The 26,747-nt window shown below is 33.5% G+C and overlaps 2 protein-coding genes across 2 annotated transcripts; both read left to right on the top strand.

Annotated features, from left to right (window-relative positions):
• The first annotated feature begins 14 nt into the window (after positions 1-14).
• On the top strand, positions 15-7,467 carry LOC127863748 (hemicentin-2-like). Its single transcript, XM_052403390.1, has 7 exons — positions 15-177; positions 1,743-2,019; positions 3,084-3,380; positions 3,612-3,884; positions 4,063-4,191; positions 6,392-6,498; positions 7,450-7,467. The coding sequence occupies exons 2-7, from the start codon at positions 1,866-1,868 to the stop codon at positions 7,465-7,467; spliced, it is 978 nt and encodes a 325-aa protein (XP_052259350.1). The 5' UTR covers positions 15-177; positions 1,743-1,865.
• On the top strand, positions 6,394-24,608 carry LOC127863747 (tyrosine-protein phosphatase non-receptor type 14-like). Its single transcript, XM_052403388.1, has 12 exons — positions 6,394-6,710; positions 7,450-7,740; positions 7,866-7,970; positions 8,952-9,049; positions 9,182-9,307; positions 9,444-9,598; positions 10,247-10,283; positions 10,809-10,928; positions 11,251-11,390; positions 12,897-13,032; positions 13,426-13,458; positions 24,528-24,608. Exons 2-12 carry the CDS (start codon positions 7,473-7,475, stop codon positions 24,606-24,608), a joined length of 1,299 nt encoding a protein of 432 aa, XP_052259348.1. The 5' UTR covers positions 6,394-6,710; positions 7,450-7,472.
• Positions 24,609-26,747: the final 2,139 nt, after the last annotated feature.

Below are 26,747 nucleotides of genomic sequence, written 5' to 3'. Positions count from 1 at the left end.
TGGGATGAATAACATGCTCCGTAACACCATCAATTTCTGGCGTTTACGAAATAATTCCTAACGAGGACTTCACGTCGTTGAACATAACAATACTTTCATTCAATGAAGATATGGCTGGGGAATATAGCTGTTTTCAAAATGGCATTCAGATTACGTCTATCTGCATCAAAACAGTGGGTATGCATAGCATTAATACATGTAAACAGACGTAAATTGATTCATTGTGTACATGCATGTCCTTTTTATTGTGTATTTATAATTTAGAAAGTAAGTTTGTTTTGTAATTAAGGATGTATTACTTTGTAGTTTTAGTATTGGTTAATATATCCAACTGTGTGCATGGATGTTTCTTTATGCTGTACAACTTAAGCGCTTAGCATTTGATTGCTTGTACAAGTATCTAATGGAAGCTCTCGATTTAGAGGCGCTTGGTTGATCGTGGAATGTGATGAATTAATTCCGCGTATGTCATTTGATTCACTGGTTTTATAGATGTGAAATATTGGTGAGTTACACAGTTCGAACACTGAATTGATATACCGGTATTTTGAGCAATTTGTTGAATTATGTTATGAGCTTAAAGCCATAGCTAATAATATTTGAACATTTCGATGCATTCGCATTTAAATAATTGTGTAAATAATGTAAAAAAACATACATGATTAAATTAAAAATATAAAGAAGTGAAACTCCAGCTGCTGGAGCAGTATTGCATTCTCATTATTGTTTATTACTGCAGTGATTTGCTGACTTTACAGGATATTAATTTTTTAGTAACATGTTAATACCTGTTTCAAAGTATTTGGCGGCATATTACATCTCGCAACATATGTAACTAATACAAAACCGCATTTTACAGCTACATGTATGTTTTAGCTGATCAACGGGTTAAAGGAATCTTAAAGAACAGCACACCAACATTGTTTGGTACATTTTCAAATAACTCAACAAAACATTTTCAATAAAACTGACCAAACGTCAAATATGCATTATGTAATGTCAAGATAATAAAATGGAATGCGATAGAATGACAAGTAAGCAATAGATGGAACGTTCATATCCAGTGTGTGGTTTACCCACGATATTAAAACTGCCTTTTAATTAACTTTATAAATATCATAGGACATCCGAAATTTCATGTCTAAATACAAATCCTTGTGTAATTTAACGTATAATAAAATGATGATGTTGATTAAAGTAACATAATTTATATTAAAACTTGATTGGCAATCCAAAATAAGGTCTCTCATAATAAGATAATATGTTTGCATACACAGCAATGGCATGGAAACTTTTCCGTCCCCCTGTAGTAATGGTTGTTAAGAATCCAACAATTGAATAGAAAGGTCAAATAGACTAGTTCCTGTCCACTCATTGGGTAATCTGACATGACGTTTCTACTAAACTGTTCTTTTGTTTGTGAGCATTAAGCTTTTTATTTATTTATTCAGACAAAACACATTTATACGATTTATCCCTGGTAAGTGTGTGTCAAGTTTAATTGAACTCATTGAAGTACTTTCAGCAACCATTTATTTTAAGTAAAGGTTTGTATCGGCATCGGAGCAGGACGCTTTTTGGAACGAACTACTTAGCCTTACATATAGGATAACAGCCGAAATCAACAATATGAAGTAAAGCATCATTTAATAACTTTCCGATCAATTAAACTGTATTGCCTTGGTGCGGAAGTACCTTTTCCAATAGCTTTGAAAATTATTAATGTTTTTGAAAATTTTCAGTGAATCTCACTTCATTGGTACTACTTCCACAGACCGACGTCAAATATCCTGTATACAAAGAACAATCTGAGTTCAAATGCACAACGTATTCATTGGTTTGCAGCCGGACGTAACATAACTGACATGGCCAGCTATACACAGAGCTCTGAAGGAGCGACCAGTATTCTTAGATATACGCCGCAGGCAATCACCAGCGAAGATTTAATATGTACAGCATATTATGTATTGAAATCAACAAATATAACAATTCAAAGGCGGACATACATGACAATTCAATGTAAGTATTCGATGTAAAATTTTGCAAACAGCTCCAAAGTATGTTGTCGTATGGGACATATCAAAATGTCAAGTAAAGTGGTCAAAGTGGTCATTATAGGCGATTGACCGCTAAACTAAGATGATAACAATAGTAGCCTCGGAGAACAACTTGAAAACCAAATCGTTTGATCCACTGTATTTCGTGTCAATATTCGAACTCTTGAAACTAACATTTCCATTCGACTCATAGTCGTCAATTATTTCATGCATGCATTAAATTACACTGTGAACTTTCGTACGTCCACCACATAGCTCACTTGCAAGCGAACTAATTTCCAGGTTGAAAAAGTGTCATACAATTGACTCGTTTCTCTAACGTGAGGAATTTTCGGTTTACAAATCGTGATTTATTATATCGATTGTATATATGTAAAATGGAAGTTTACGCCAAAAAGCTTAATTAAAGAATAATCCGAAAATGTTATTTTACAATCCATTTATAATTATGTAAGAACTTCCTTAAAGTTGGAGGTACTCATGTGCGGTCATTTTAATACCATTTATTGATTACACTTTTTAATACCCTGACATCCCAGGACAATAAACCTTTCCAACAACGTATTTTTGTATTTCCTCACAGCTGGACGTATTAATCATTTCAAAGGCAGTTACTGTAATAATATTCTATAGCCGTAAAATAGACGCAGAGTAGACACTATGACATCAGAGGTACAATATAAAAACGCAGATTGATTGAGTGTGTGTTGTTCGCACCTCAAAATGGCTGTCCCGTGACCGCTTAACAAAGGTCAAAAATGACTTTTGGAGTGAAATATACTGGTTATGTGACGCTAGCAGGGTTACGGTTATACTCAGTTTGAATGTATAAAATGATTTTGGTCGTTGATACTCAAGAATGACTGCTATAATCCGGTGACCGTTGTGCTACGGTGACCATCAAGTCAGGTTGGACTGTGTTCTGAAAACGTGTTACTTTAGAATGATGCTTAATTGTGTGATAGCATTAATAAATTAGATCGTAAATGTTTCACGCTACGTCATTTATATATCTTCTATTTTCAGACACTGTTACAAGGCCTATTATTTCAATAAATAACAGCAATGTTTCCGAAACAGCATTCATTAGGGAAGGAAGGTCGGCTGAGTTTAAATGCTACGCCAGTTCATATCCACCTCCACGGTACCGCTGGTTCTACCCAGGAGGCACATCGGAAGTTGCAACAGTGACAATACAATTTAACCATACTGCAAACGGTTGGAAAATGTCATGCAACGCAACAAACAACTATTATTCCCTAAATGGAACAGCAGGAACAAAGTCAACGACGTTAGATACGATTATTAATTTGAATATAACATGTAAGCTTTTTAGTGTATTATAGAAGCCAACAAAATAACCAAACTGTTAATCGCAAGCAGTAATAATTAAAATACAAATATGACTGATTGAGTATTGGGCGCTGGTCTTTGCGGATATATCGTTTAAATTATTGTTATAATATGGCTGATTACGATTTTTTTATCTGTTGCTTAATGCAATCAGAAACAGTTTTATAAACGTTATATTGATTTACATGTTTTTTGTTCCAGTTCCTCCGTTATTTGTCAGCATCAAAAATATTGAAAACAATACAGCTATGGCCAAAAACATTATCCGACTGGTTAAAGGAGATTCATTGCGTTTAATCTGTGAAAGTGTCGCAAATCCATCGGCTACAACCGTGTGGCAAGTAAAGCATGTGAATTCTTACATTCTGACGGCCATAAATATCCAAGAGGATACACAATGGACATGTGCGGCATTCAATACCATAAATGGTGTGCCTGAACGAACGAACCGAACCATATATTTCGAAGTACTATGTAAGTTAAGAATGTACAGCTAAATAATCTGCTTAAAAATATATTTGTTTGCTATCTTGTCTAGTTAGAAATAACTTAATAACAAAAATATTTGTAGATCTACTCAACGTTTATAAATGTAGAGCCAAAATTAAATGGCTTTACACTATATTCTATATCCTCACTCTGCATGTTTCAGATGGCCCTGTCCATTTGAACCTCACGTACAACATATTTACAGGCCAATCCAAAAATGGCATTGTATTAAACGATGGAAATATAACTGTGATAGAAGGCAGTGCAGTGCTGTTAAAGTGTTCTGATTCAAGTTTGCCACCTTCAAAATATTTCTGGGATGATGGACTCGAAGGAAGCATTCGCAATATATCGAATATTTCACGAACAACGAAGGCGAGATACATGTGTTTGGCAAAGAATATAATGACTATCACCTTTAATGGAAATTTACTGGAAGAAATAATATATCACTGCATCTGCATTTATTATGTATGTATAAACTTTTGAAATTCATACCACTGCTAATTGTGAGTATGAAATATATTTGTCAATATTAAATAATGGATTGTTTGTATTATAGATGGTCCGCGCGATATGTCAGTATTATTCAATAATACGTTAGTGATCAGCCGAGTATTGCGGGTTCTCGAAGGCTGGTCATTTGGACTCTCGTGCATTGCGAATAGCCTACCAGCATCAGATATTTCCTGGAAAGGCATTACAACCCAAGAAGGCGGAAATTATATATTTATTAACAACGTAAGCATTGGGATAAACAAGATTGTTACGTGTACAGGGACAAACACCATGGTCGATAGTCTAGGACACAGTATTTCCAAATCAGAAAAAAATGACAATTGAACTGGATGTTTTATGTAAGTTACGTTACAAAATGATGTGTATTTAATTATACGTAGTCTATTATTCGTTTATATAAAACGGTTAACTGTGTTCTACATTGTTTCTATTTTAAATTTTGCAGATCCGCCTGTCGTTCAGCCTATTGACAAACAATATGTTGTAATCAACGTGTCGCTTAATGTTGTATAAAAACTTGCAACATTCGGCAATCCACCAGAAACAAAATTAACTTGGACATAACTGGACAGTAATCGCACATTCTTTAATACTGGCGATATTTTAAAGATCGATCGTGTTCAGTTATCAGATGAAGGTGATATACCAATGCCAGGCAACAAATACAATGCATGCAATTGGAAACACAACAGTACAGGGATCTAGCAAATCCAAATTCTACCTCGATATTCAGTGTAAGTAAATAACAGACCAACTATGTTTAAGTATTGTACAATTAGCTGTAAAATAAGTTTTTTGTTTTATCCCATCATCAGACGTACATTGTCGAAATAAACCACTGTGGAATAAATTTACCTTTATTTCAGCAGTGCTGAAATATAGCTGTCACGCGCGGCGAAGAATGTTCATATTACTCGGAATCAACTATAAAGTAATCATTTTTAGTAAAATCGAATCAGATTTAACAAAACAAACAATTTGATACCAAGATGTAATATAGTTTTTACACATAATGCAACTCAAAAAGCAAATAAACAGTATTTACAAATATTAAGTTCGCGTACTCGTGACGTCATTATTAATACGTCATACGACACAATGCATGTTGTTTCACGCTAAAGATGCAGTTATTTAGTGTCTTTTTTTCATTATTTCTTAAAAATCGGGGACGTAGAGGTATGATAAACGAAAAACAGGTTGGTTACTGATCTTTTTGTAATGTATTAGGCTCGACACGATTAAAATAATGAAACAATGTTTGCTTAAAATATCTTTGGGATTTTCCGTCTAGTTCGATTTTCCTATTCTATGTTTAAAGAAATAATTTACGACTAAGAACATTGATGGGATAAATCGAATACTAGGTCGGTGCCGAATAAAGCAAAGTTTATCTTGCTCGGCACGAAAATCTGAACCACTCGCCAAGGCTCGTGGTTCAGATTTTCTAAGCCTCGCAAAATAAACTTTGCTTTATTCGGCACCGACCTAGTATTCTCTATATATACCTATCAAATTGTTAATTATTAATGAAATATACTTTCGGAATAGACACGGAAATATGTGGATATGAAATTATTTCAGATGGGGCGAGAGTTAAACAATTTTATTCCAACACGTCAAATAGCAGAACCATTATTATCTATCAGAATCAATCAATCGAACTCATCTATTAAGTCGATGGTGATTCATATCCTAGTGTCTATATACTAAATGCAACAGGTGAACAACCATTAGAGCTCAACGGATCAATAGGGTCATCTAAGAATGTTATATCTCATCTTCATCGGGCAAGATGTGAATATGATGCAGGGATGTATAAATGTGTGACAAGCAATGTGCACGCTTCAACTCTGCAGGAGGAGAATCTGTCTATTTTGATTCAATGTAAGTTGTGTATTCCTAGTTTAATAATGGGTGCTTTATTTTGTTGTTGCTTTGGCTCTAAAATAATTGCAATTAATTTCCTCTTCAAGGTTATCCCATTGCATCTCCGTTTGCGCCCCCTGTTACAACTCTGCACGGGGCTCCTAACGACACAGCTGTGCTAACGTTCACCATAAAGGCGTACCCAGAGCCAAGTGTAATCAATTTTACTTGGTTCAAGGGTGTATCTGATAGATGGGATATTCTATCTCATGACTACAAGCATTACAAGATAAGCGTTTCGCAAGACGGTTTGCAGACTGAGTTAACAATAAACAATGTTCAGAAGGACGACTTTGGAACATATCGAGTGAACGTGTCGAATACAATCAGTTCCGTATCTGAAGTATTTTACACTACAAGCCCAAGGTTTGTTACTTTACAACATTTATTAAGATCAATTCATATATTCATTTGCGATTGTCAGTTTACTATGGAATTTATTCATGGCGTCCTTGTCAATGTGTTTTTTTCTACGTAGATTAAAAAGCACTCGTATCACACTTCGTTAACATGACACTTTTTTTAATCACTCACGACGTTGGTACATACACATGGTCGTGATACCCATGAACTAGTTTTAACTCGACAAAGAACTTCGAGTTCACGCGTCGTTGTGTGCATTTGTGCATATTTATGTGCTTCTGAAATAGCAGTTGGTAATTTTGCTAAAAACCAAAAACAGATCAAGTCTGAATTAAATAAGAAAATAAATAACACTAGTATTGTAAATGATAATTAGATTTCAAACAAAATACGTTTACGTTAATGAACAAGTCTTTATTTTGCAAATGTAAGCATATGTTAATTGTATGTATTTCTAATAATGACGTCACATTGATTATACATTACGCTTGCGTCACCAAAACGGGCTTGATATTGGTTTTCGCGAAAAGAAAATATTTTAAATGGAATATTTTTATCATTTAGAGTAGTTGACATGCAAAACCTTATTTTTGATGATCGTTGTTTGAACAAACCCAAATGTAGGATATTCCGATACAACCCAACGTTTCATCATTCCAAATATTTATTTCAAGCCGGTGAATATTTCTGCAACAACCAATTCTTAATAGTCAATTATTCATTATTCAAATAACTATTTTAGCTCAACCTGAAAGCCTAAAAGAAATGAATGTGGTACGAAGAGGAATTACTGAAATATACCTCGAATGGGTACCTGGTTTTAATGGCGGATTACAACACACGTTTATAATTAACTACACAGACACACATCTTGAAATTTGGAATGCAGTACGTGTACCCGTCGATAGAACAACGCATACACTACGCGGATTAAAGCCAGATACCACCTACAAAGTGAAAATGCGAGCAGAAAACATAGTTGGAAACTCTACTTGGACTGATTATATTACAATATCGACCTTAGCCGAAATCGGTAAATTTATAGTAGTAAAAATAATGTTATGACACGTAAATATTTTTCGGCTGTAAACATTTGGAAGGATTGCATTCCTGATTGCCTTTCAATTCCCAAGTTTTTTTGAACGACTATCATTTCAGAACAAAAAGGATCTGTTTCAAAAGCTGTCGGTGGTACTGTTGGTGGTTTGTCAGTGATATGTATCATCGTTGCCGTCATTATAGTTTGGAGGCGTAGGAAAACAGGTTATACCTTAATATATACATAATGTCCATTTCAAATGTTATTATCCTGTATGTTTAAACTGGAACCGCATTTTTGGAAAATCGGGCTTATTGCATGTGTGTAAATTATCGCCCCAGAAAAGCAGTCCGCACAGACGAATCGGGAACGAAAATCTACGCTTTTACTCAATTTCCGTTAAGGATACTTCCTTCAAACGAACCATTGAATGCAAGTCTACGGTGTCGTTCCGGAGTAGCCTGTGCAGACAACTCAGACTCATCTAGGTATTTACTTTAAGCATATACATATAAGCCAGTTTATCCAAAAATACAACTCAATTATAAGCTGGAGCTGGGTGACCAATAACCGTGCTCAATGTCTGCAGGTTGTCAGCTTAAGATTTCTCAAAGACATATACTTTTATATCATTTTATTGTAGGGTTATTTGTCACCAAAGAAGTATATTGCAGCCCAAGGTTATGATTGTTTTACACTCACTAGCACTTACGGCCCACAATGTATCAGAAAACTACATGTTAATTTGTTCACGTAAATTGTTCGTAATATATGCTTTTAATTTGTGAAATGTAAATTGGTTATTTGAATATTGCAGGTATAGCATATAACCATTTCAAATGTATTTATGATGTAGTTATTCACAAGACGATATGTATTCAAACAATGTTTATGCTGTAACCTCAGTTGTATCCTTATATGCTTTGCTATGTTTTGTACTTTGCTGTGTTATTAAGAAAATTGAAAAATAATTGTACACAAATGCAAATCGCATATTGCCTGTACATTAACCGTCTTATTCGGTGTATGAATTTACGGTTGTTCTGATGGTAGCATACGTGAATAGCGCGCATGTTTAGTCTGAAGATTGTCTAGAATTGTTTTAAAGTTTTAAACGGTTCTATGTTTGATGTCGGTAAACATAAGTATTCCATTTGAATCGTTATAACTACAATTATCATATAAAATATATTTTGTTATCATAGGACCACTTGCTTCCACAAGAGCAGATTTTTGGAGCATGATTTGGGAGCAAAATGTTGGGGTCGTAGCCATGGTTACAAACCTAGTTGAGGAGTCAAAGGTAAAGCTATTTAGGATTTTTGTGGTGAAAAGGTCTGACAAAACATCAGTTTTGGATCACTTATTGTAGTGTTATGAATTACGCGTATTCCAAGTGGTGTAGTACTAAAATGCAACTTTTCATGATTTACAGAGAAACTGCTTCCAATACTGGCCGATAAGCTCTGAAAATGACTGTCAGTATAGTGATTACACAATACGGCTTCTTTCGGAAGAAAATTACGCTAACTTTGTTGTTCGCACGTTGCACTGCACCAAGGTACCGAATTAAAAAAAAATGCTTTTTGTGTTTATGGCTTAAAATATCACCAGGCTGTATAGACAGCAATTGTATGGTCTTTACTTTCCATGTTTAAATGCTTATATGCTTATAGAAGGTTAATACGTATTTACAGAGTGGGTCAATTAAAGTACTAACAGTCCACCATTTACACTTAACCGCTTGGCCGGACAAAGATGTTCCAGATACAGCTCTGTCCTTTATGCAATTTTGGCGCAAGGTTCGCAATTTCGAAAAAACAGACGGAGCTCCTTGGATCGTACATTGCAGGTTTACAATTTATCGTTTGCCTGACAAAAAAAATATCAGTCACTGTCAAAGTTACCAATAATGTTTGTCTTACTTTCAAAGCGTTCCTAAATGATGAATGAAGATATTGCACTTGACTATCTGTACGATCAAGGGATAACAGAGAAACAGATAAATGGGTTTGATGCTGTACTCTTACTTCGTCAACAAAGAATCAATATGGTTCAGACCAAGGTTGAATAAAACTCGTATTTGTTTTTATTACTGAAACAACTACCAGAAATATTTAGTTTACGCTATTAATGTAACATTAACTGTCGACTTTCAATATAAACCAATGGCACCGTTATTCATTCTGTAAAACCAATAATATTTTTATATTTGGTCTTCACTCGTGTATATATATTTGATGCAGAACCAGTATTTGTACCCCACGAAGTTTTGTGTGAAGCGCTTTGCGCTGTTGGTGAAGTATTGGAAAACACGGCTTTTATTGACACCCCGCGCACATCTGATTCACTGAACCACGAATATCAGGTAAATATTTAGAAATCAGATAATATTCTATTTTTAAGCATGGTCTAAGCTTGTTCACATTTTGTAACGAGAAAATTAGAGCTCTTTTTTCCAGCCATTCTTTGTAGTTAACGGTAATTCACATATCTGCAGCACATTTCCAAATCACACATCCCTGATCGAGAAGAAGGTGTGACAGATGGCGAATATACGCTATTCCTAGATGGCACAAAGCCAGACAATCTGGATAAAAATGCTGACCTGTGTGTTGTTCCGGGTTAGTTATAATTTTACAATAATATTCATTCAAGCTACATCAATATAGCAAATTTAAACAAAAGACAGAAATAACATTTAATATAACTTGCACTATAAAAAGGTTCTTACCGATATTGTCGTGGTTTAGTTCTCTAAGGTATTAATTAGTAATAAAGTAATCAGTAATACGAATTATGTTGTTCTCACTCAACTTATGATTTCGAAATGAAACACTTCTACTTCAGATGATAGATACCGCCCTGTACCGAACATAACGTTGAATACTTTGGGACATAACGATTATATCAACGCTGTTTATATTTCGGTGAGTAGTTGTTTGTTTCATACATAGAATATACGATTAATCTAAGTAGCTCACATTTCACGGTTCTTCTGTTAAAGTATATTGCTTTTTGTTACTATTTGATAAATGGCAAAGCGTTTTTTTTTATTTAAGACATTCGGAGAGAAGGATAGGTTGATTCTTACCCAGTCGGCAATTGTGAGCTCTGCAATAGATTTTGTTCGGTTGTTACACGACCACGTTATCAGAACGGTGGTGACTTTTGTCGACGAGGTAATTTCCGTATTAAGCACAAAATCAACAACGTATATAATAGTATACTTACATTGTTTTTTATGAAATGTTCAACAGGATTTTATTTTTTCAAAGGTGGAACCCTACATGCCGGGCAGTAATGAAAGCTACTTGATTGGACCATTCACAGCCACAACTAAGCCTGACACACAGAAACAAGTTTATAAAGAATCCGTTGTACAATTTAAATATATTGCAGATGTATAACCAAATGTATTATATTATGTGTATTAAATATACATTACATATATAGACGCATATTAGAACTAAGGGTAACACATACTAAGGTTGTTTTTTTTAGTATGAGGGTTTCGAAGTCCGAATCATCCGATTTTCGAAATGGTCGAAAACTTTGGACTCTTGCAACATAAAAGACCTGATGAGTCTTTTAATTAGTGTTCAGGAAAGCGCCTGTAGGAGGCTGGTCGTTCTTCAGTGTCGGTAAGCATTGTATTAAAAGTTTATCTTTTAAAAGTATGCTCAGTATTTTTCTTTTTTCTTTTCGATCATTGTATTATAATTCTCTCGGAGTGAAACAGCACTTGACGTATTTTGGGAGGTCTTACGCTCGTACCATGAGTCGAACTCGTGACCTAGACCTATGCAGACACCATATCCACAGACTGATTTCATTCATAAACTGGGAGATGTCAATTCTGTAATAACCACAAATAATAAGAGTAGTTGTTCACGCATATAGAGAATACTATGTTAGTGTGATTGTGTACTTAAATTTATCCCACGAGTGAAGAAAGGTTTACATGGCGAGGCTTGCCGAGCCTTGTAAGCCTTTCTGACACGAGTGGGATAATTTTAAGTACACAATCACACTTACATAGCATTCTATTTATCCTACAATATTGTTTTATTTAATTTATTCCTAAAATAAAAGCAAAAACACATTAAATTAACTAAATCTAACATTGCGTAGTAATATTTATTGTGATCGTTCCTGTTTACGGAAATCGAAATAGTCCTTAAGAATTCCACGCAAAAGAAAAGTAAAAAGACAAAATATCGCTATACGCCTCGATTTAAATTAATCAGCGTTCCAAATGTAACACACTCAAGTAGAACACAGACGGTTGTGTTCAAACTACAATTCTTGTTTCACCACTGTAAAAAACCAAAAAACAAACATGGCTCTCGCCATTTTGAAATTTACAAAATGTGTAGACACATACCGTGGCTATGTGAAGCTTGATTCAGCATTTATTCCCGCCGATATTGTTAATTTTAGTCTTTAAACAACTCTTCTTTTTACACACTTTATACTTACTTACATAAAATTATTGTTCTACTCACCAAAGTTGTATGATAACCACGTCCATGTTTATTTTCGTAATGTTTAATTTGCTTCCATGACGAGTTAAAATTCTAGACAAATTTCTTCATTCCCATCCATCTTTTCCATTTTAAGGCAATGGATGTAAGCAGGCAATTCTTTGTGGATAGACATTCTTTGATCGACTGACAAAGGAACAACTAAACCATCAAAGAAATTACCATTTTAATTCGACATTGATTTCATTCGAAAAGTTAAAGAACAATTCACTGACACTTTTTTTAAATTTTATCCATCAATTGTTCAACAAAACATCGCGTTATTCGAGTACATTCGACATTTTAACTAAATCGAAAATGCAGTCTCACCAGTTTCATTCCAGTTTTATATCCAAACACTGTGTTTTTCACATTCATAATATTACAGTTATCCATCGTAAACACACACACACACTCGTAAACTCGTTAAACGACTGCGTACCCAATGACTTAAATGACGCAATCAGGGGTGAAAGGCCAAAAAAACTAGTCCCTACGTAATGTTCTAAAAATAACTTCTATAAACCGGATCTAAAAATATCAATAAAGAAAATCTTATCTTTTCTTTATAAGTCGTATTTGTTCTATAAAATCATTTAACCCAAGGATAAATATTGAATACAGTGACGGATACAGTCAGAGTGGATTGTTTGCGGTTTTATGGTGCCTCGTGGAGCGATGTCAACGGGATGGGGAGGTTGCGGTGGCAGAAATAGTGAAGATGATCAGAAGACGGAGAAAACAAGTCATCACTAATGAGGTTATTATAGTTTTTGAAATTCAATATCTTAAATGCAACTAAGGATGTAAGTGTTTCTCAAATAAAGCTCAAACGTCATTTAAATCCTTAAAAAAAACTAAATGTAAGTCAGTTAGCTCGAAAAAAATTAAGTTTACATTAATAAGTTTTATTTCATGAATTACACGTTAATGTTAAAAAAAAAATTATTACATGTGCATATGTATATATAGTTAACAGACTTATAACTATATCATATAGTCAAATTATCGAGGATAGATCTACAAACGTATGCACGGAAATAGCAAAATACAAAAACAGATTAACTGCATGCCTATCGGAAATTCTTACTGACAACCAACTGGCCTTATTTACTGGCCAAAATTGTATTCACTGTGCTGTGTTTTGTTTTAGTTGTGTATTCGTGACTCTAGTCAAGAACATTGGGTAGGTGTCAATGTTGGTTCGTTATCATAAATAAAGAAACAATATGTTGCAATACCTTTTTTCTCCTGTTAGCGCAGGCTAAAGATTCACTGTGTTTACAGTGCACCATTTCAGGCACAACATCGGTTCTGCCATTAGGTCATGAAAGAGTATATCGAGGGCAGCCTGGTATATTCTAATACATAATGTACGTGGGGCAAGAATACAAAGATTAAACTTCCTTGATGGAATTTATTTGAGGGAGATTTTATTGACTGAATTATACGAGGAACATATCTTTTATCTTCACGAAAGCAAGACAGGTATTTTAAGATGATTGATATCCTCATGCTGTGTGCACATAACTGTATTTCATATGCAGAATATTACATAAAATAGCATGACTCCACGTGTAAATAGTTAAATCTTAAAATATAATGTATATGTTTACAGTTGACAAATGCTTGCTGTCTATCCGTTTTTACTTTTACTTTTCGGCCGACCTAATTGCGCAGCTTGTATGTGAAGTTTATGTCATAAAATATCTAACCCCAAAGTTAAAATACAAGGATAGTTTTGTTTACAGCGAATGTGTTGACATGTTGGTGGATGATACGATTGTAAACAAAATCGAATTATTATGTTTGTAATTTTCAATATTTTCAAGCTCCGCTCGAAAAGCTTATTGTTCAGATGACTCATGAAAGAAAAGGGAATGGTGAGACGAGTTCATTTCCTAAAAATGTATCTACAGTTTGTTTTGCCTTGCATATTTACAAAAGAAATACTATTGTGCACATATGAAAGTTAATGAGCAATGTGTTCAACGTGTGCAGTATAAGCTATAAGTTTACTTTCTACACCAAACATCTATTGAAAACTCCAAAATATGTAAGCGCTAAGATGTATGCAATATCTTTATACTAAGAAGATATTCCATGTGCAGTAAGGAAATCTCTTGATTGAGATTGACTGAGGATTATACTATGTTATGTCTTCATGTTTGAATAATGCTTGTTAGCATACCATGTATCCCACTATGCATGAATTTTGTAATTGCTTTTATAAGTGCAATATATTTGTTCTTACTTTTATTGTGCCATAAAAACATGTTTTAATCATTTTACACGTGTATAACGTTTCTTTAATTTTCCCATGAATTTGTTATAAACAAAAATACATTTTCTAAACGAAATGAATTTCTGAATATAAGTACATTACTGTTTAATGCATTTTGAAATCAGATTCTTGTCATAACCAGTGTTTACTATTATGGTTGTATTGTATTCGGTTGCTCTTTTGACAATTGAAGAGACGTTTCCTGATAATCGAACTTGGTGTGTGTTTTTTCTGTAATTATCAAATAAATAAAATCTAAACAAAATACTGACTTCGTTCTTGATTCATTTAAGTTATCAACACTGAAAGCAAAAAGCATAACATGACCTTCAAGTGATTTGCGTTGAAAAAATATACATCAAAAGAAAGAGAAAGCATGTTAAACGAAATATTATATTTCCTGTTGCACTGTTTAGAAATGAAGAAAACGACATTAACGCGAAATTTCTGTCCATATCGCAATAGAGTGGCTGTTTCAAGATAATCAATATCAAATTTAATATATTCAATGCATGCTAAAGGAGATAGCAAAATAATGCTTAAAATTATATCAAATGTGATGTATACCGTAGTACGATTTTTTTGGACGAGCGTGCGGTTCTTGTGAGATCACACACTGTTTTAATGATTGCTTACGACAAGTAACAAGTAATGATGTTAGTCACATGTCACCCCAATCTGCCAGCGCGTTTAAAAACACTAATTTCAGTAATAACATATTTTAGTATTGTATTTGAATACAAAATAATAAGTCCCTTCAACATTTAGAGCGAAGCTAGTTAGCCTATTGTCTACATGGAAAGAAAAATAAAACAGTTGAACCTTGTTTGTTCACAATAGGTTGTTTATGAGACGGATGAGAGACAAGTTTGAGACAAATCGTGATGCCACTGTTTATATCTATTAAGCAGCTATCGACTCAACGGTTTACTGTGCTGTTTTGGATAGGTTGATTGTCGATTCGTATCGGTATTAACACGTTCAATTAGTAGTACTAACCTTTTGCCAGTTTGAATGATTATGTTACCTGATGGTAAACCATAACATTAACCGCAAATAGTGTATGTGAACATGGTATACGTTCGCAATAATTGAGTTATTATTTACTTATTGGCGACATTATAGCCGGTAGCTTAGGGGGACTTTTGCGAGAAGGCTTCATCAAGCAGGCGAGGCGTTTACCGATAACATTGTCAACTTTAAATCGAGTACTGCTTAAAATCCGTTTAACTCTTGAATATAATCATACATGTAGGACATAATATTGATAACATTTAAAAAAGAAGTTTTCAGTATGATATTTATTTTGTATGTTTTGAGAAACTTATTGTTCATGAGTTAATCAATCAATTGTTCATGTGTGAGAATTTGATTGTATGTGACATACATCTTACATAATTTCACTTTTCTTTAATAAATAATTCTCTTCTAACAAAACGTGCTTTTTTATAACTTTTAAACTATATAAAGCTAAGTTGACGCATTTAACTTATATGGTTTATAATATTCAACTCCGATATATCTGCTTCTTATTGATCATACAAGTTAGGAGACTTACATGGGAGACTTGGTTGTTGGTACGAATATGTATACAACAAACACATGCATAAATTGTGCAGATTATCAACACACTGTTGTATTTACATCTTTACAAACACACATTATTTCAATTGTTGTTAATGCTATTCTCACTAATGTCTCAAGTAATATTTTAAAGTCTATTGGTGTTCTTCAATCCACTATGTGATTTATGTGATTGTTAAATTAAACGAGATTGCATGTATCGTGTTTACATACGGCGTTGTTTATAACTACATGCAAACATTCATCAATATCCTGTCGGTGCAATAAATCAGGGTGACTAAGGCTTAAATAGGGAAGACAAACTCTATTTGCTTACTAAACAGGACAATGATTGAATGACTGCATATTTGTATGGCGCTGTACGCCCATTCCATGCGATTGAATTACACAATCATTATGCACTTACTTGCATGAAGTACAGTCGTTGCGTATTACAGTTTGCACATAACGCAACTTAAATTGGTAATATAGATTTGATTTCAACTCTTGCAATTCAAACACATTTCGCAAGATATGGCTTGTATATTTGGAACATTTTAATTGTAAACGACACATACTTATTTTTTTAGCATAAATTGTCTTTTTAATAGCTATTTTTTTGCTTAGTACATATATGAATCTCAAACAATTTTCTGAAAGTAGGTTCTGCCTGCGACTTGCTTAAAACTGTATACGTCTATCTATGTAAAAATCTGCTTCAAACAGAAAAACTGAAAATATCTCTCTTACACGAAAACCGACAAACGCGATCAATAAAAACAATCTACGATATGTATCTCCAGTTTCATAAGGAAGTTTAAAACATAAACGTAGTTCAAAAGACACCCAATAAGTCTGCCCGGGTTTAGTTAGTAATCGCAAATACTTGATACCGTCAATATGTCTTTCCTTTTTCAAACGCAGCTTTGTTCGGCTATTCATAATTGTTCCGAATGGAAGTTCAAAACATGGAAGTTGTTAAAAATACAACAACTTATTCTTCCCTGGTTTCGTAAGTGCATATACTGAAAATGTCAATAGGTTCTTACAATTGCAATGCTTCACGAAATCTACTACAACTAGCCAATTCAAAAATCGACGAATAATTGTTTGCTCACCGCATTTATCGAATACAAAAACAAGCTTTGCAGGGGTATCGATTGCTTCAGAACGGGATTTCCCAGGGCGTTATCAAGTTACACAGGTGTACTAGATTGCTGTGAGGTGTGTGTCTGGTTGTTATAAACAAGGGGCGTATTGACATAAATTAAATTGTATGCATTCAAGCGCTCACGTACACACTGTTAAAGGCACGCGATATTGAAAACAGTTTTAAAAAGCGTTCTCTTGTATTACTAAGTGTCCAAGGCTAACTTTAATATAAGGCGGTACAGGCTACTGTTTTTATTTATACCCGTTATTTTAAAACCATGAGAATGGAGCTATATTTGGAATTGAAATCTTATTTTAATTTAAAACAAAGTTAAAATTACAAAAGAATTATTTGTTTAACATGGTTAACAGTTACAAATAATTATGAAAATATCATGTGTAACCATTACTTTGTGTTTGTTCCATGTTTTGCATGCCATTTACATGCTTTAAAGTTCGCGTTGTTTGCACAAACATCGAGACCTTGACATACTTTAATCATGCTTACGTGGCTTTAAATCAGGCGATATGCTGTCAGTTGGCGGTCGCATAAAGAATGACTTGCATTAGATATGACTTGTGTAATATAATCCTTTAAAACAAATTCATTCAAAAGGGAGCTAATACCATGTTCATTCAATAATAATGCGCGCATGTTTATTCCCCATGCGTATATGAGTGTTGTCTAATATATGTAGGGGTCATTGTATAGAAAGCATTCTAACACTAATTGCGAGAGGAAGAATGACAAGTGAATACAATTGAAAACTTTTATTTTTGTTGAGTTTTATTACATAAAATTACCTATAATAAATCAGTGTTACATTTAAGCATTGCACAACTAATTCTTCTACGTGTTAATCTTACATTCCATTATGGGTCATGTTCAAGCAAATGTATGCTGATTTCGAGAAATGTACTCATATGAGCATTTCTGGATAGCAAGAAGCATGTGATATTACTTTGAACATGCTCGTTCGCATTTAAGACAATCTGACAATAACGTATTGTTTTTGTTGCTGTTGTTGTTTTCAGTTTAGCTGAGAGGTTATCGCCTATTCTGCAGAGTTGTCTATTCCCATTTACGATATGCTCAATAGAGACAAAGATGTACAAGTTAATTTTCACCAGACATCGTATTCGGACACCGCATTGGAGCCGCGTTTACAACGTACAAAACCATTTTTATTAAGACGTAGCAGTGAAGAAACAAATATAAGTTGTGTTTTTCCGTATGAAGAACATTTGATATTGATGTGTTTTTTTTTCGATAGAGCCTTTTAAATTTATGCCCAAATTTAAAGTTGATAATTATAAAGTATATATTTTGATTGGTAAGGATCAAACAGTTTGGTGTTTGAATATTATGCTAGAAAATCGTTACAAACACCAGAAAAGTTTAGCACAAATTAAGCTCTTGCCGATTTTTAAGCGATCCTTATGGAACGATTATGTTTTCTGTGTTGAATATCAATTTTCTTCCGTTTAATATATCGACAATGAAGGAATTTTGTGTTGAACTTTACATATGTATTACAACGGTTCACTTTTTTTAAACATGTGTGGACTATTAAACATAAAAGTGTTTACAAACCAAACATGCGATTTCATAGATTGAAGTTCTGAAAATATGCATTGTAGGTTGTTCCTCAGAAACACACACACTACCTTTTAGATACTAAAATGTGTATGGCTTTGAAATCTATCCTATATGTTAGCAAGCAAAATGTAAGTAAAACTAGTAAAATAAAATAATCAAATTTGTAATCAAATTTGAATTTTAATATATAGTTTTACGTTTTAAGTAGTGTCCCATCTCAACCCATATGTGTTTCATTTAGCGGTAACCGTTGCAACCCTTAAGCTTAACTGAATCCATTTGTGTGTGATCACGTGGTTTTATCCGTTTCTTTGAGATTCTTGATTGGTTTTGTAAAGCGTCTAGACGAGTATGAACGTAAACAAGGGGAACATATCCTTTATAATAATAAAATAAGTAAGTAAAATAATATCATACGATTCAATTTTGATTACAATTTTCGGGAAGGGTCCCGGATATTTTTGAAAAACGAGAGGTAAGATTGAAAAGCTTTTAAATTACTGTTCGCCATCATAGTACACCATAATTATTGTTATTGTTTTTTCACATCTATATATAAACTAGACTTGCTCATTGTTTTCTTTATTAAATGCGAGTTCTTATTGTATTGGTTCTATTGGTATTGTTTTTTTTTCATGACTGTGCTGACGACCGACAACGGACACATAAACATTATACTGACAATTGTTTAAATAAGTGTTTATCTTAGTGCTATTTCATTCAATTTATAGTGTCAGCAAATGTTTTGCATATGTATTGGTTTATTTTCTTCTTAAACAATTGTTATAAAATCTGGTTAAAATCCAAAAAAACGAGCATTTACGTTAGGCAATATTTTCCGACAACACCCAAAGATGGTTAGTTATAATGTGCATATGCAGTCATTAAACTAATAAGTGCATTGATACAAAACCTACATAAGTGACCCTCGATAAAAGTAATACATGGAACCCAAAACCATTTCCTTAAATGATAAACAACCCTACATACCCTAGATGAAATAAACACTTGGAACCATTCCCTTCATGATGTGCATTCGTCTTGTGAAATGTAAAAATACATATGTAATTAGATATTGAACAGAATTTGTAAAAGCCGACAAGTTAACCGGCGGATGGACAAGCACGACACAATCGCTTTTCTAGAAGGAAACATAATGACGGTGACACAAATTGTCGATAGGCAAAAAGGAATGGTTAAGACATTTGTAGTAATGATAATTCATTCGTCGAACACCGACCACAATTATTCAATTAACCAATAAGCACAAATTACTAGTATTTAAATAACGTAATTATAAAATGAATTAATAGTAACATTTGATGTCTTCAAACTTTATCAGGAAAGATAAATCTGGCCCGCTAGTTTTATTTAAGGCAGCACAGAGCATACAGGTTAACTACGACATTTAACAAACAATATGATTTAAGCTGGATTCACCGTCATGGAACGGCCAAGAAAACATATTTGGGGTTTAAAGGGACCGTCAACTACGAATTACGAAAAAATCTTTAATACCCACTGTGGTATAGGGTCGAATTTGACATTAAGTCTTTCACCACTTAGATACGTATTGTGAAATGTTTGTAGTCCCGTAGAAAGTAACATCTTTTTAATATCTTTCTTACTAAATTTAAGTTTTTAAGGCTTCATTTCCAACCCTTAGATACTAATGAGAAGCAAACAGCATAAAACCTGAACAGACTGCCAGTTACTCGCAGGCTGTTCTGGTTGTATGCTGTTAACATATAGCAATTTTCACTTTGCTTCTGATTGTGGAATAGGGTCGAATTTGACATTTAAGCGCCTCAGATCATAAATGAATTGAACAGTTGCTGCTTGAAAAAACATCACAGACTAAGTTAATCGATTATTGGTTTATATTTGTGTTGTAAAATTAGCAAATGGTTACATAGTCAATTTGATTTCAAATGTATACAAACAGATAGGTTGACTAAAGTATGTGAATTTGGTATCAGTTTTAAATCCAACCCTTACATTATTTAAAACTGTATGCATACTAAGATAGCATTTTTATATTGAAAAGTAATAATTCAATTTCTTGAATCAAAATTCACCAAAAATTTAAATTTAATACCACATGTACTGTGATGTGACTTCTTATTTTGCAACAGAGTATAAGAATGGCGTAAGTTTTCAACACAGTTTCTCACTTGATTATAATGATTTAAAATTTTGAACAATGATCTTTGAACAAAAAACAAAAGGAAAGTTATCACTAAGAAAGTAAGGAATTTAATTCGACTTGATAAAAGTGCAAAATTGACTTCTCGCATTGTATAGTCCAATTATTCATAGGCACCTGACAAGGAAATTATATTTCATTGTATAATCCAAGTATTCATAAGCACTGGACAAGGGAAGTATATTTTATTGTATAGTCCAATTATTCATAAGCACCGGACAAGGAAATTATATTTACAACAACAATTAACACCACTCCCATTGTGTATGCTACATGTATACTGATCAATTGGCCGGTACAATAAAACTTGGAGAAATAATGCGATGTTATATTATCTGCAGCAATATTGTATGGTGTCTAATAACTAATTCTATTTACAAGGAGTATAAGGGGGTGTAAAATTCCTATGACAGACTAGTCTAAAACGGGTAATTAAGCCATTGTTTAAGTTACAACTTTCTGTCAGCCAGTCTGCAGACAACTACAATATTGATCTAACAAAACGATACAAAATGTTTTGATGTCATGTTTTAATGTTTAATTTTGTCGCTTGAGAGATTTGAAAGTAGATTACCACAAATCAATCTTGTGAAAACTGACCGACCAAGTGACTTCAATAAACATCCTTTAAATATTTGCTTTCTGAGTTGTAACTAAACAGGAAACCAATTCATTTCAATCTAAAGTGTTTTAAATTTAAAGAAAATAAAAAGATGCATATATGTAAAGTAGTGTTAGTTTTATTATGACTGTAGCACAGAGAACATTGAAATATATGGTTGCATGTGAGTTACATCCAAAATATATATTTCTTTATGTAGACACATGAAGACCTTAACATTAGACCTCACATGCCAACATGAGGCACATTATATATTGGATTTCACATCAATGCAACAGTAGAGATCTTTACAATTGGTTAACAGATTTGAAGTGCATGTAACAAAACTTCATCTTGTATGATTCGAAATGGATTTTATTTCTGCATAAAATGCTAATCAGTTTTTCTATATCTATCTACATGCACATTAACCTTATTTTCACTGTTTCTTTATATTTCATTTCCTATTTTTCGAACAAAATATACGAAACACTTTGAATAAATAAGAACTAGGCATTCGGCATGTCTAGAAAATGGCGTACATATGGCTATAAAACCGGCGCGCAAGATTTATCGATCGCTGATTCGTCGATCGATATTTAGATAAGAATCTGATTTACAGTTGGCGAGATGTCAATTAGATGACCGTTACGTTTCGCTATGATTTCAGACCGTTAATTATTCATAACCTTATCTAGTACTCGTAAATGGGGAATAAACATAAGTGCATCCCATTTTTCCAATAGAGTGTCAGCTCGTTTTTAACAACGGTTTCTTGTTTGACATAACACAATGTATGTTTATTTATTATATGGTCGCTTATGTATGCATGGCTATATTGTTCAAACATGTATTGATTATTATTTTACTGCAGCTATTGCTTCTTCATAGGAACAGTGAGCTTAAAAAAGATGTAGAGCTCCTATTGTTAAAGCAAATGTGTTTGCGTTTGTAAAAGCAACGATTTGATTCTTGTTTTTCTGTGACTGGTGTATCAAGTGTTAAAGAGTCTGACCCTGTCTTGTCAATGTGCATTTTAACCCTTAAACCAAACATTTAAAAATACAAATCGACCCATGTTCCCTAATTCTTTGTTTACGATGTTACGCAACTATGGCATTCAATTTTCATTAAACATGTTTGTATTTACCAGGACATTAAGGTTTTCTGTGTCTTCAAGTACTTTATATATGGAGTTGATTCTTTGTAAAAAAAATAGGCGCTTATGATAAGACATAAGAACACAGCTTAAAAGTAATTAACTCAGTTGTTTGATATGCAAAATATCACATATAACTAAAATAAAGATAGGAGAGTTTCCGTTTGAATAATCTTGAATGCCATTGTGGTGTTTAAATGACGTATTCAACATAGTATGACTCTTTAAGTAATTGAATGTTACACTTACGCAGCTGAGCGCTTGTTTGATGATTTAGACGATTGTGTAAATGTAAACAACAAAACCGCAACATTATATTAAGCACTACAACAACCATCAATTACTTTATCCAGAGGCTCTGGCAAAATATAACGTTCCATATAAGTAATAATTACAAATAAATGTATATAGTTATAACTTTATATGAAACCGGTGGGGAAAAAAACGTGTGCGTATAGTTCCGTCTGACATTATTGTTCTTTTATTTGACAGTGATTAGTTATAATATAAAAAAACAGTTTCTGAAATAAAAACTATAGGTGTTATATACATAAAATAAACAATATAATAGCAGAAATCATTGGGGCCTTTTGCAAAAATAATTTAGAACAATACTAAAGACATAATAAAACAGAATAATACATAAAAAGGCAATATGTAAAATCGATTTTCAAATTACCAAATGCGACAGTCAATTAGTGGAAAAATGTAAATTTACGTATTCCGGATCGGTCGTTGAAGCATCAGTTTGCCCCGATGCGGATATCTTTGCAGATGTAGTATTGTCTCTTTGAGCATTACACGCCGACATAATCGAATGATCACGACTTTCAAGCTCCACAAGTGTTTCTAACTGATTGGCATTACGGGATTGTGATGATTCTAGTAGAACAACAAACGATTATCTATGTGGATATCTAGGTTAATATAGCCTGACGTTTTATTTTTCAATTTCAAACAACACGTGCAAACAATCAACGCTAAGGTTTATACGTTGTCCTATAAGTACTACTTATTCCAAACGCGAAGTACTTTAAATAAATCAGTAATTTATATAATTAAGCCTTACCGATCCTACAGGTTGCATAACTTCCATCTGTTGATGAGGCGTCGTTGTTGCGCCTCAATGCACAAGTGTGGACATCTCATCAACATTGTATGATTAGGAATCATAGTGTTTTTATAAACCCAGTCATCCTAATAGAACGGAAATACATAGTTCAGGATAAAGTATTCACAAACACCTGCTGAATATGGTAACTACCTGGTGTCTTACACAAGGATACAACTAGTGTTTTGCGCTGTTCAAGCATAATGCTCTAAATGTTTATGTACACACTTTTTTAAGCAAAAATAACATGAACAAGTGAGTTGAAAGCGTGCTTTCACTTACTGGCCTCGGATAAGATCCTCATACTTTGTCAACGAGGTCCTTTTCGTTGGGAAATGTTTTGTTGTGATTAGTCCCGTAATGACTTAGACGACAATATATCAAGTATATTTTTACAATAAGTATTGTCCAGGTCATACGGCTTGTTTATCATTTATTGAATATGTACAAGCTTTAACACAAATAAAGGTCAGTATACGGGTTTAGATTTAATTGAATTAGAAATCCTTTGTACGGTTTGACAGACAAGGATGTATACCACTATGCAGTAAAGCTTTACCGTTAGATCTGTATCTCCAGATAAGGGTGGACACGGCAATGATGGCAACGACTCCAAATACTCCACCTACTATTCCACTAATAGCGGATGTTGAAGAGTAACTGCTTACTGAAACAATGCATACCTTTGATTACTACACAATATCAAAGCAAATCGCAAGCTGAGGTTATCTGGAATATGTATCATCAATGTAAGATTTTTTGCATGCATAGCATCTTCGCTATTACCATGCACAAAAAAACGAATAACAAATCAAATATGTATTCATTGATAATAAAACACACTTAATAAATTCTGATTTAGCTATGTGTCTGTTATATGTGTTTTTATTCTTTACTAAAGCAAGTTTCACGACGCGGTTAGTAAATAATGTACCTGTTTCAACGAATGTAGTTAGGTTTATTTCTTGTGTCCAATCCGACGTGCCTATTGTGTTTTGCGCCATCATATGAATTGTATATGCTGTTCCAGTCTTAAACCTTTCGAGTGTCCATTTATAGTGAGAAATGTTAATGGGGATAATAATCCAACTTCCATCGCCGAAAGCTTTGTACCAAATAGAAAATGTTTGACTTTTCCCGCCATTAAAACCAGGGATCCATTCGATAATCAGTTCCGTTTTTCCTATTCTGCTTCCTAGCAGTTCCTTCGGAACGTCCGGTTTCGCTATGACATAAAGTAAATAAAATAAATTAATATGATATTTGAAATACATGCATTTAGTAGCACGATGTTTTACACATATTTAATGAAGTTAATTTGAGATTAAAAGGTCAAATAACTAATTTAGGAGTTTACGGATTCATGTACATACACTGCGCTTTTAAAGTAAACACTTCCAATGTTAAACCCCATTTGTTAGAAACGTGCACCATGTAGTCGGCATAATCTGCATGTTGAACTTGGGATATCTTCAGCTGTGTCTGCATGTTATCATCAGAGAGTGTGACCAGATAGTTTGCATCATCTGATAACACCCTCCAACTGCCATCATCTCGCTTGTACCAAACGACATCTTGTGAGGTCGGTTTAGGATAAGCAATTATTGCGAACGTGAACAACACAGTGTCGTTTGGCCCTCTGTAGATTACTTTAATCGGATGAGAAAATTGCGACGCTCTAGGTATGCCTGTTAAATAAGGTATATGTTAATTTATATTCATTTCCACTAAATGAAAACACTATTATGATTGGCATGATATACTTACAGTAAACATTAAGTACCAGCAACTGTCCCCCTTTGTTATAACGGTTATCAGCCGAACATGTATAGTTTCCAGTATCATATTCACATTTTGCTTGCTGTATGATATATTTAGCTTGACGTCCTTTAATTTCAGCTAAGATACTTTCATTTCCACGGGCAGTATTCATTACACGAACCACAGGCTCGGGGTAATCATCTGCATCACACAAAAGCTCTACTGTTTAAACCTGGTTAACACAGATGCTATTGTGTGATTGATTGGCTTCGAATGCCCGTACATATGCCCCGTCTGGAAGAATAAGCATTTAAATTTTACTTTTTGCACCAATAAATCTTTAAAAAAAATCCATATCCACAAACAGTGAACATTGCATGATTATCAATAAATGAGTGAATGATTGCAGTAATCATGAACAATTAAATTGTAGTTTACACAGTGATTAATATCGAGTACGTGTTCAATAGAAAAGTAACAACAAGTGTGATAAACACTGAAATTTGAGTTAAAAACAAGCTTTCCATGAGTTTTATTCACCTATGTCATCGTGTAACCTATTGTAAATAGATGAATTATACACATTGTGTGATATTTCTCTTCTTTTTTTAAACGAATGAATAATTATAAAAATATACTGAATATGTTGTCTGTTTTATTATTTGATAACCCAGAATATTTTACATAATGCCAGAAAAATTAGATTGCTGTATTTATTGTTAAATGATTTTAACAACTGTTTTTAAATGTTTACCAAATACATAATTTATCTTACATTCATCATTTATATAGACTGTCGACTGACTAAATCCGTATACCACTTCATTAGTTATTGGCTGCACACTGTTCGAAGCATTACACTGGCATTCCCCTTCATCTACCAAACTAATCTTTGTTATTGTAAGTGTTTGTCCAGTACCCATCATTTTGCCATTGTTCTTTCTTATCCATGTAAAGTTTGAGGCTGGTGGATTACCAACATCTGTCAAATTGCACACAACTGTAAGAGAAGTGTTCAACCGGTTTGGTTCTGTAGAC

This window comes from Dreissena polymorpha, unplaced genomic scaffold, assembly GCF_020536995.1.
Source record: "Dreissena polymorpha isolate Duluth1 unplaced genomic scaffold, UMN_Dpol_1.0 chrUn033, whole genome shotgun sequence".
NCBI classification, from domain to species: Eukaryota; Metazoa; Mollusca; class Bivalvia; order Myida; family Dreissenidae; genus Dreissena; species Dreissena polymorpha.
The sequence above is the reverse complement of the archived record's forward strand: the minus strand, read 5'-3'. Positions and strand labels throughout refer to the sequence as shown.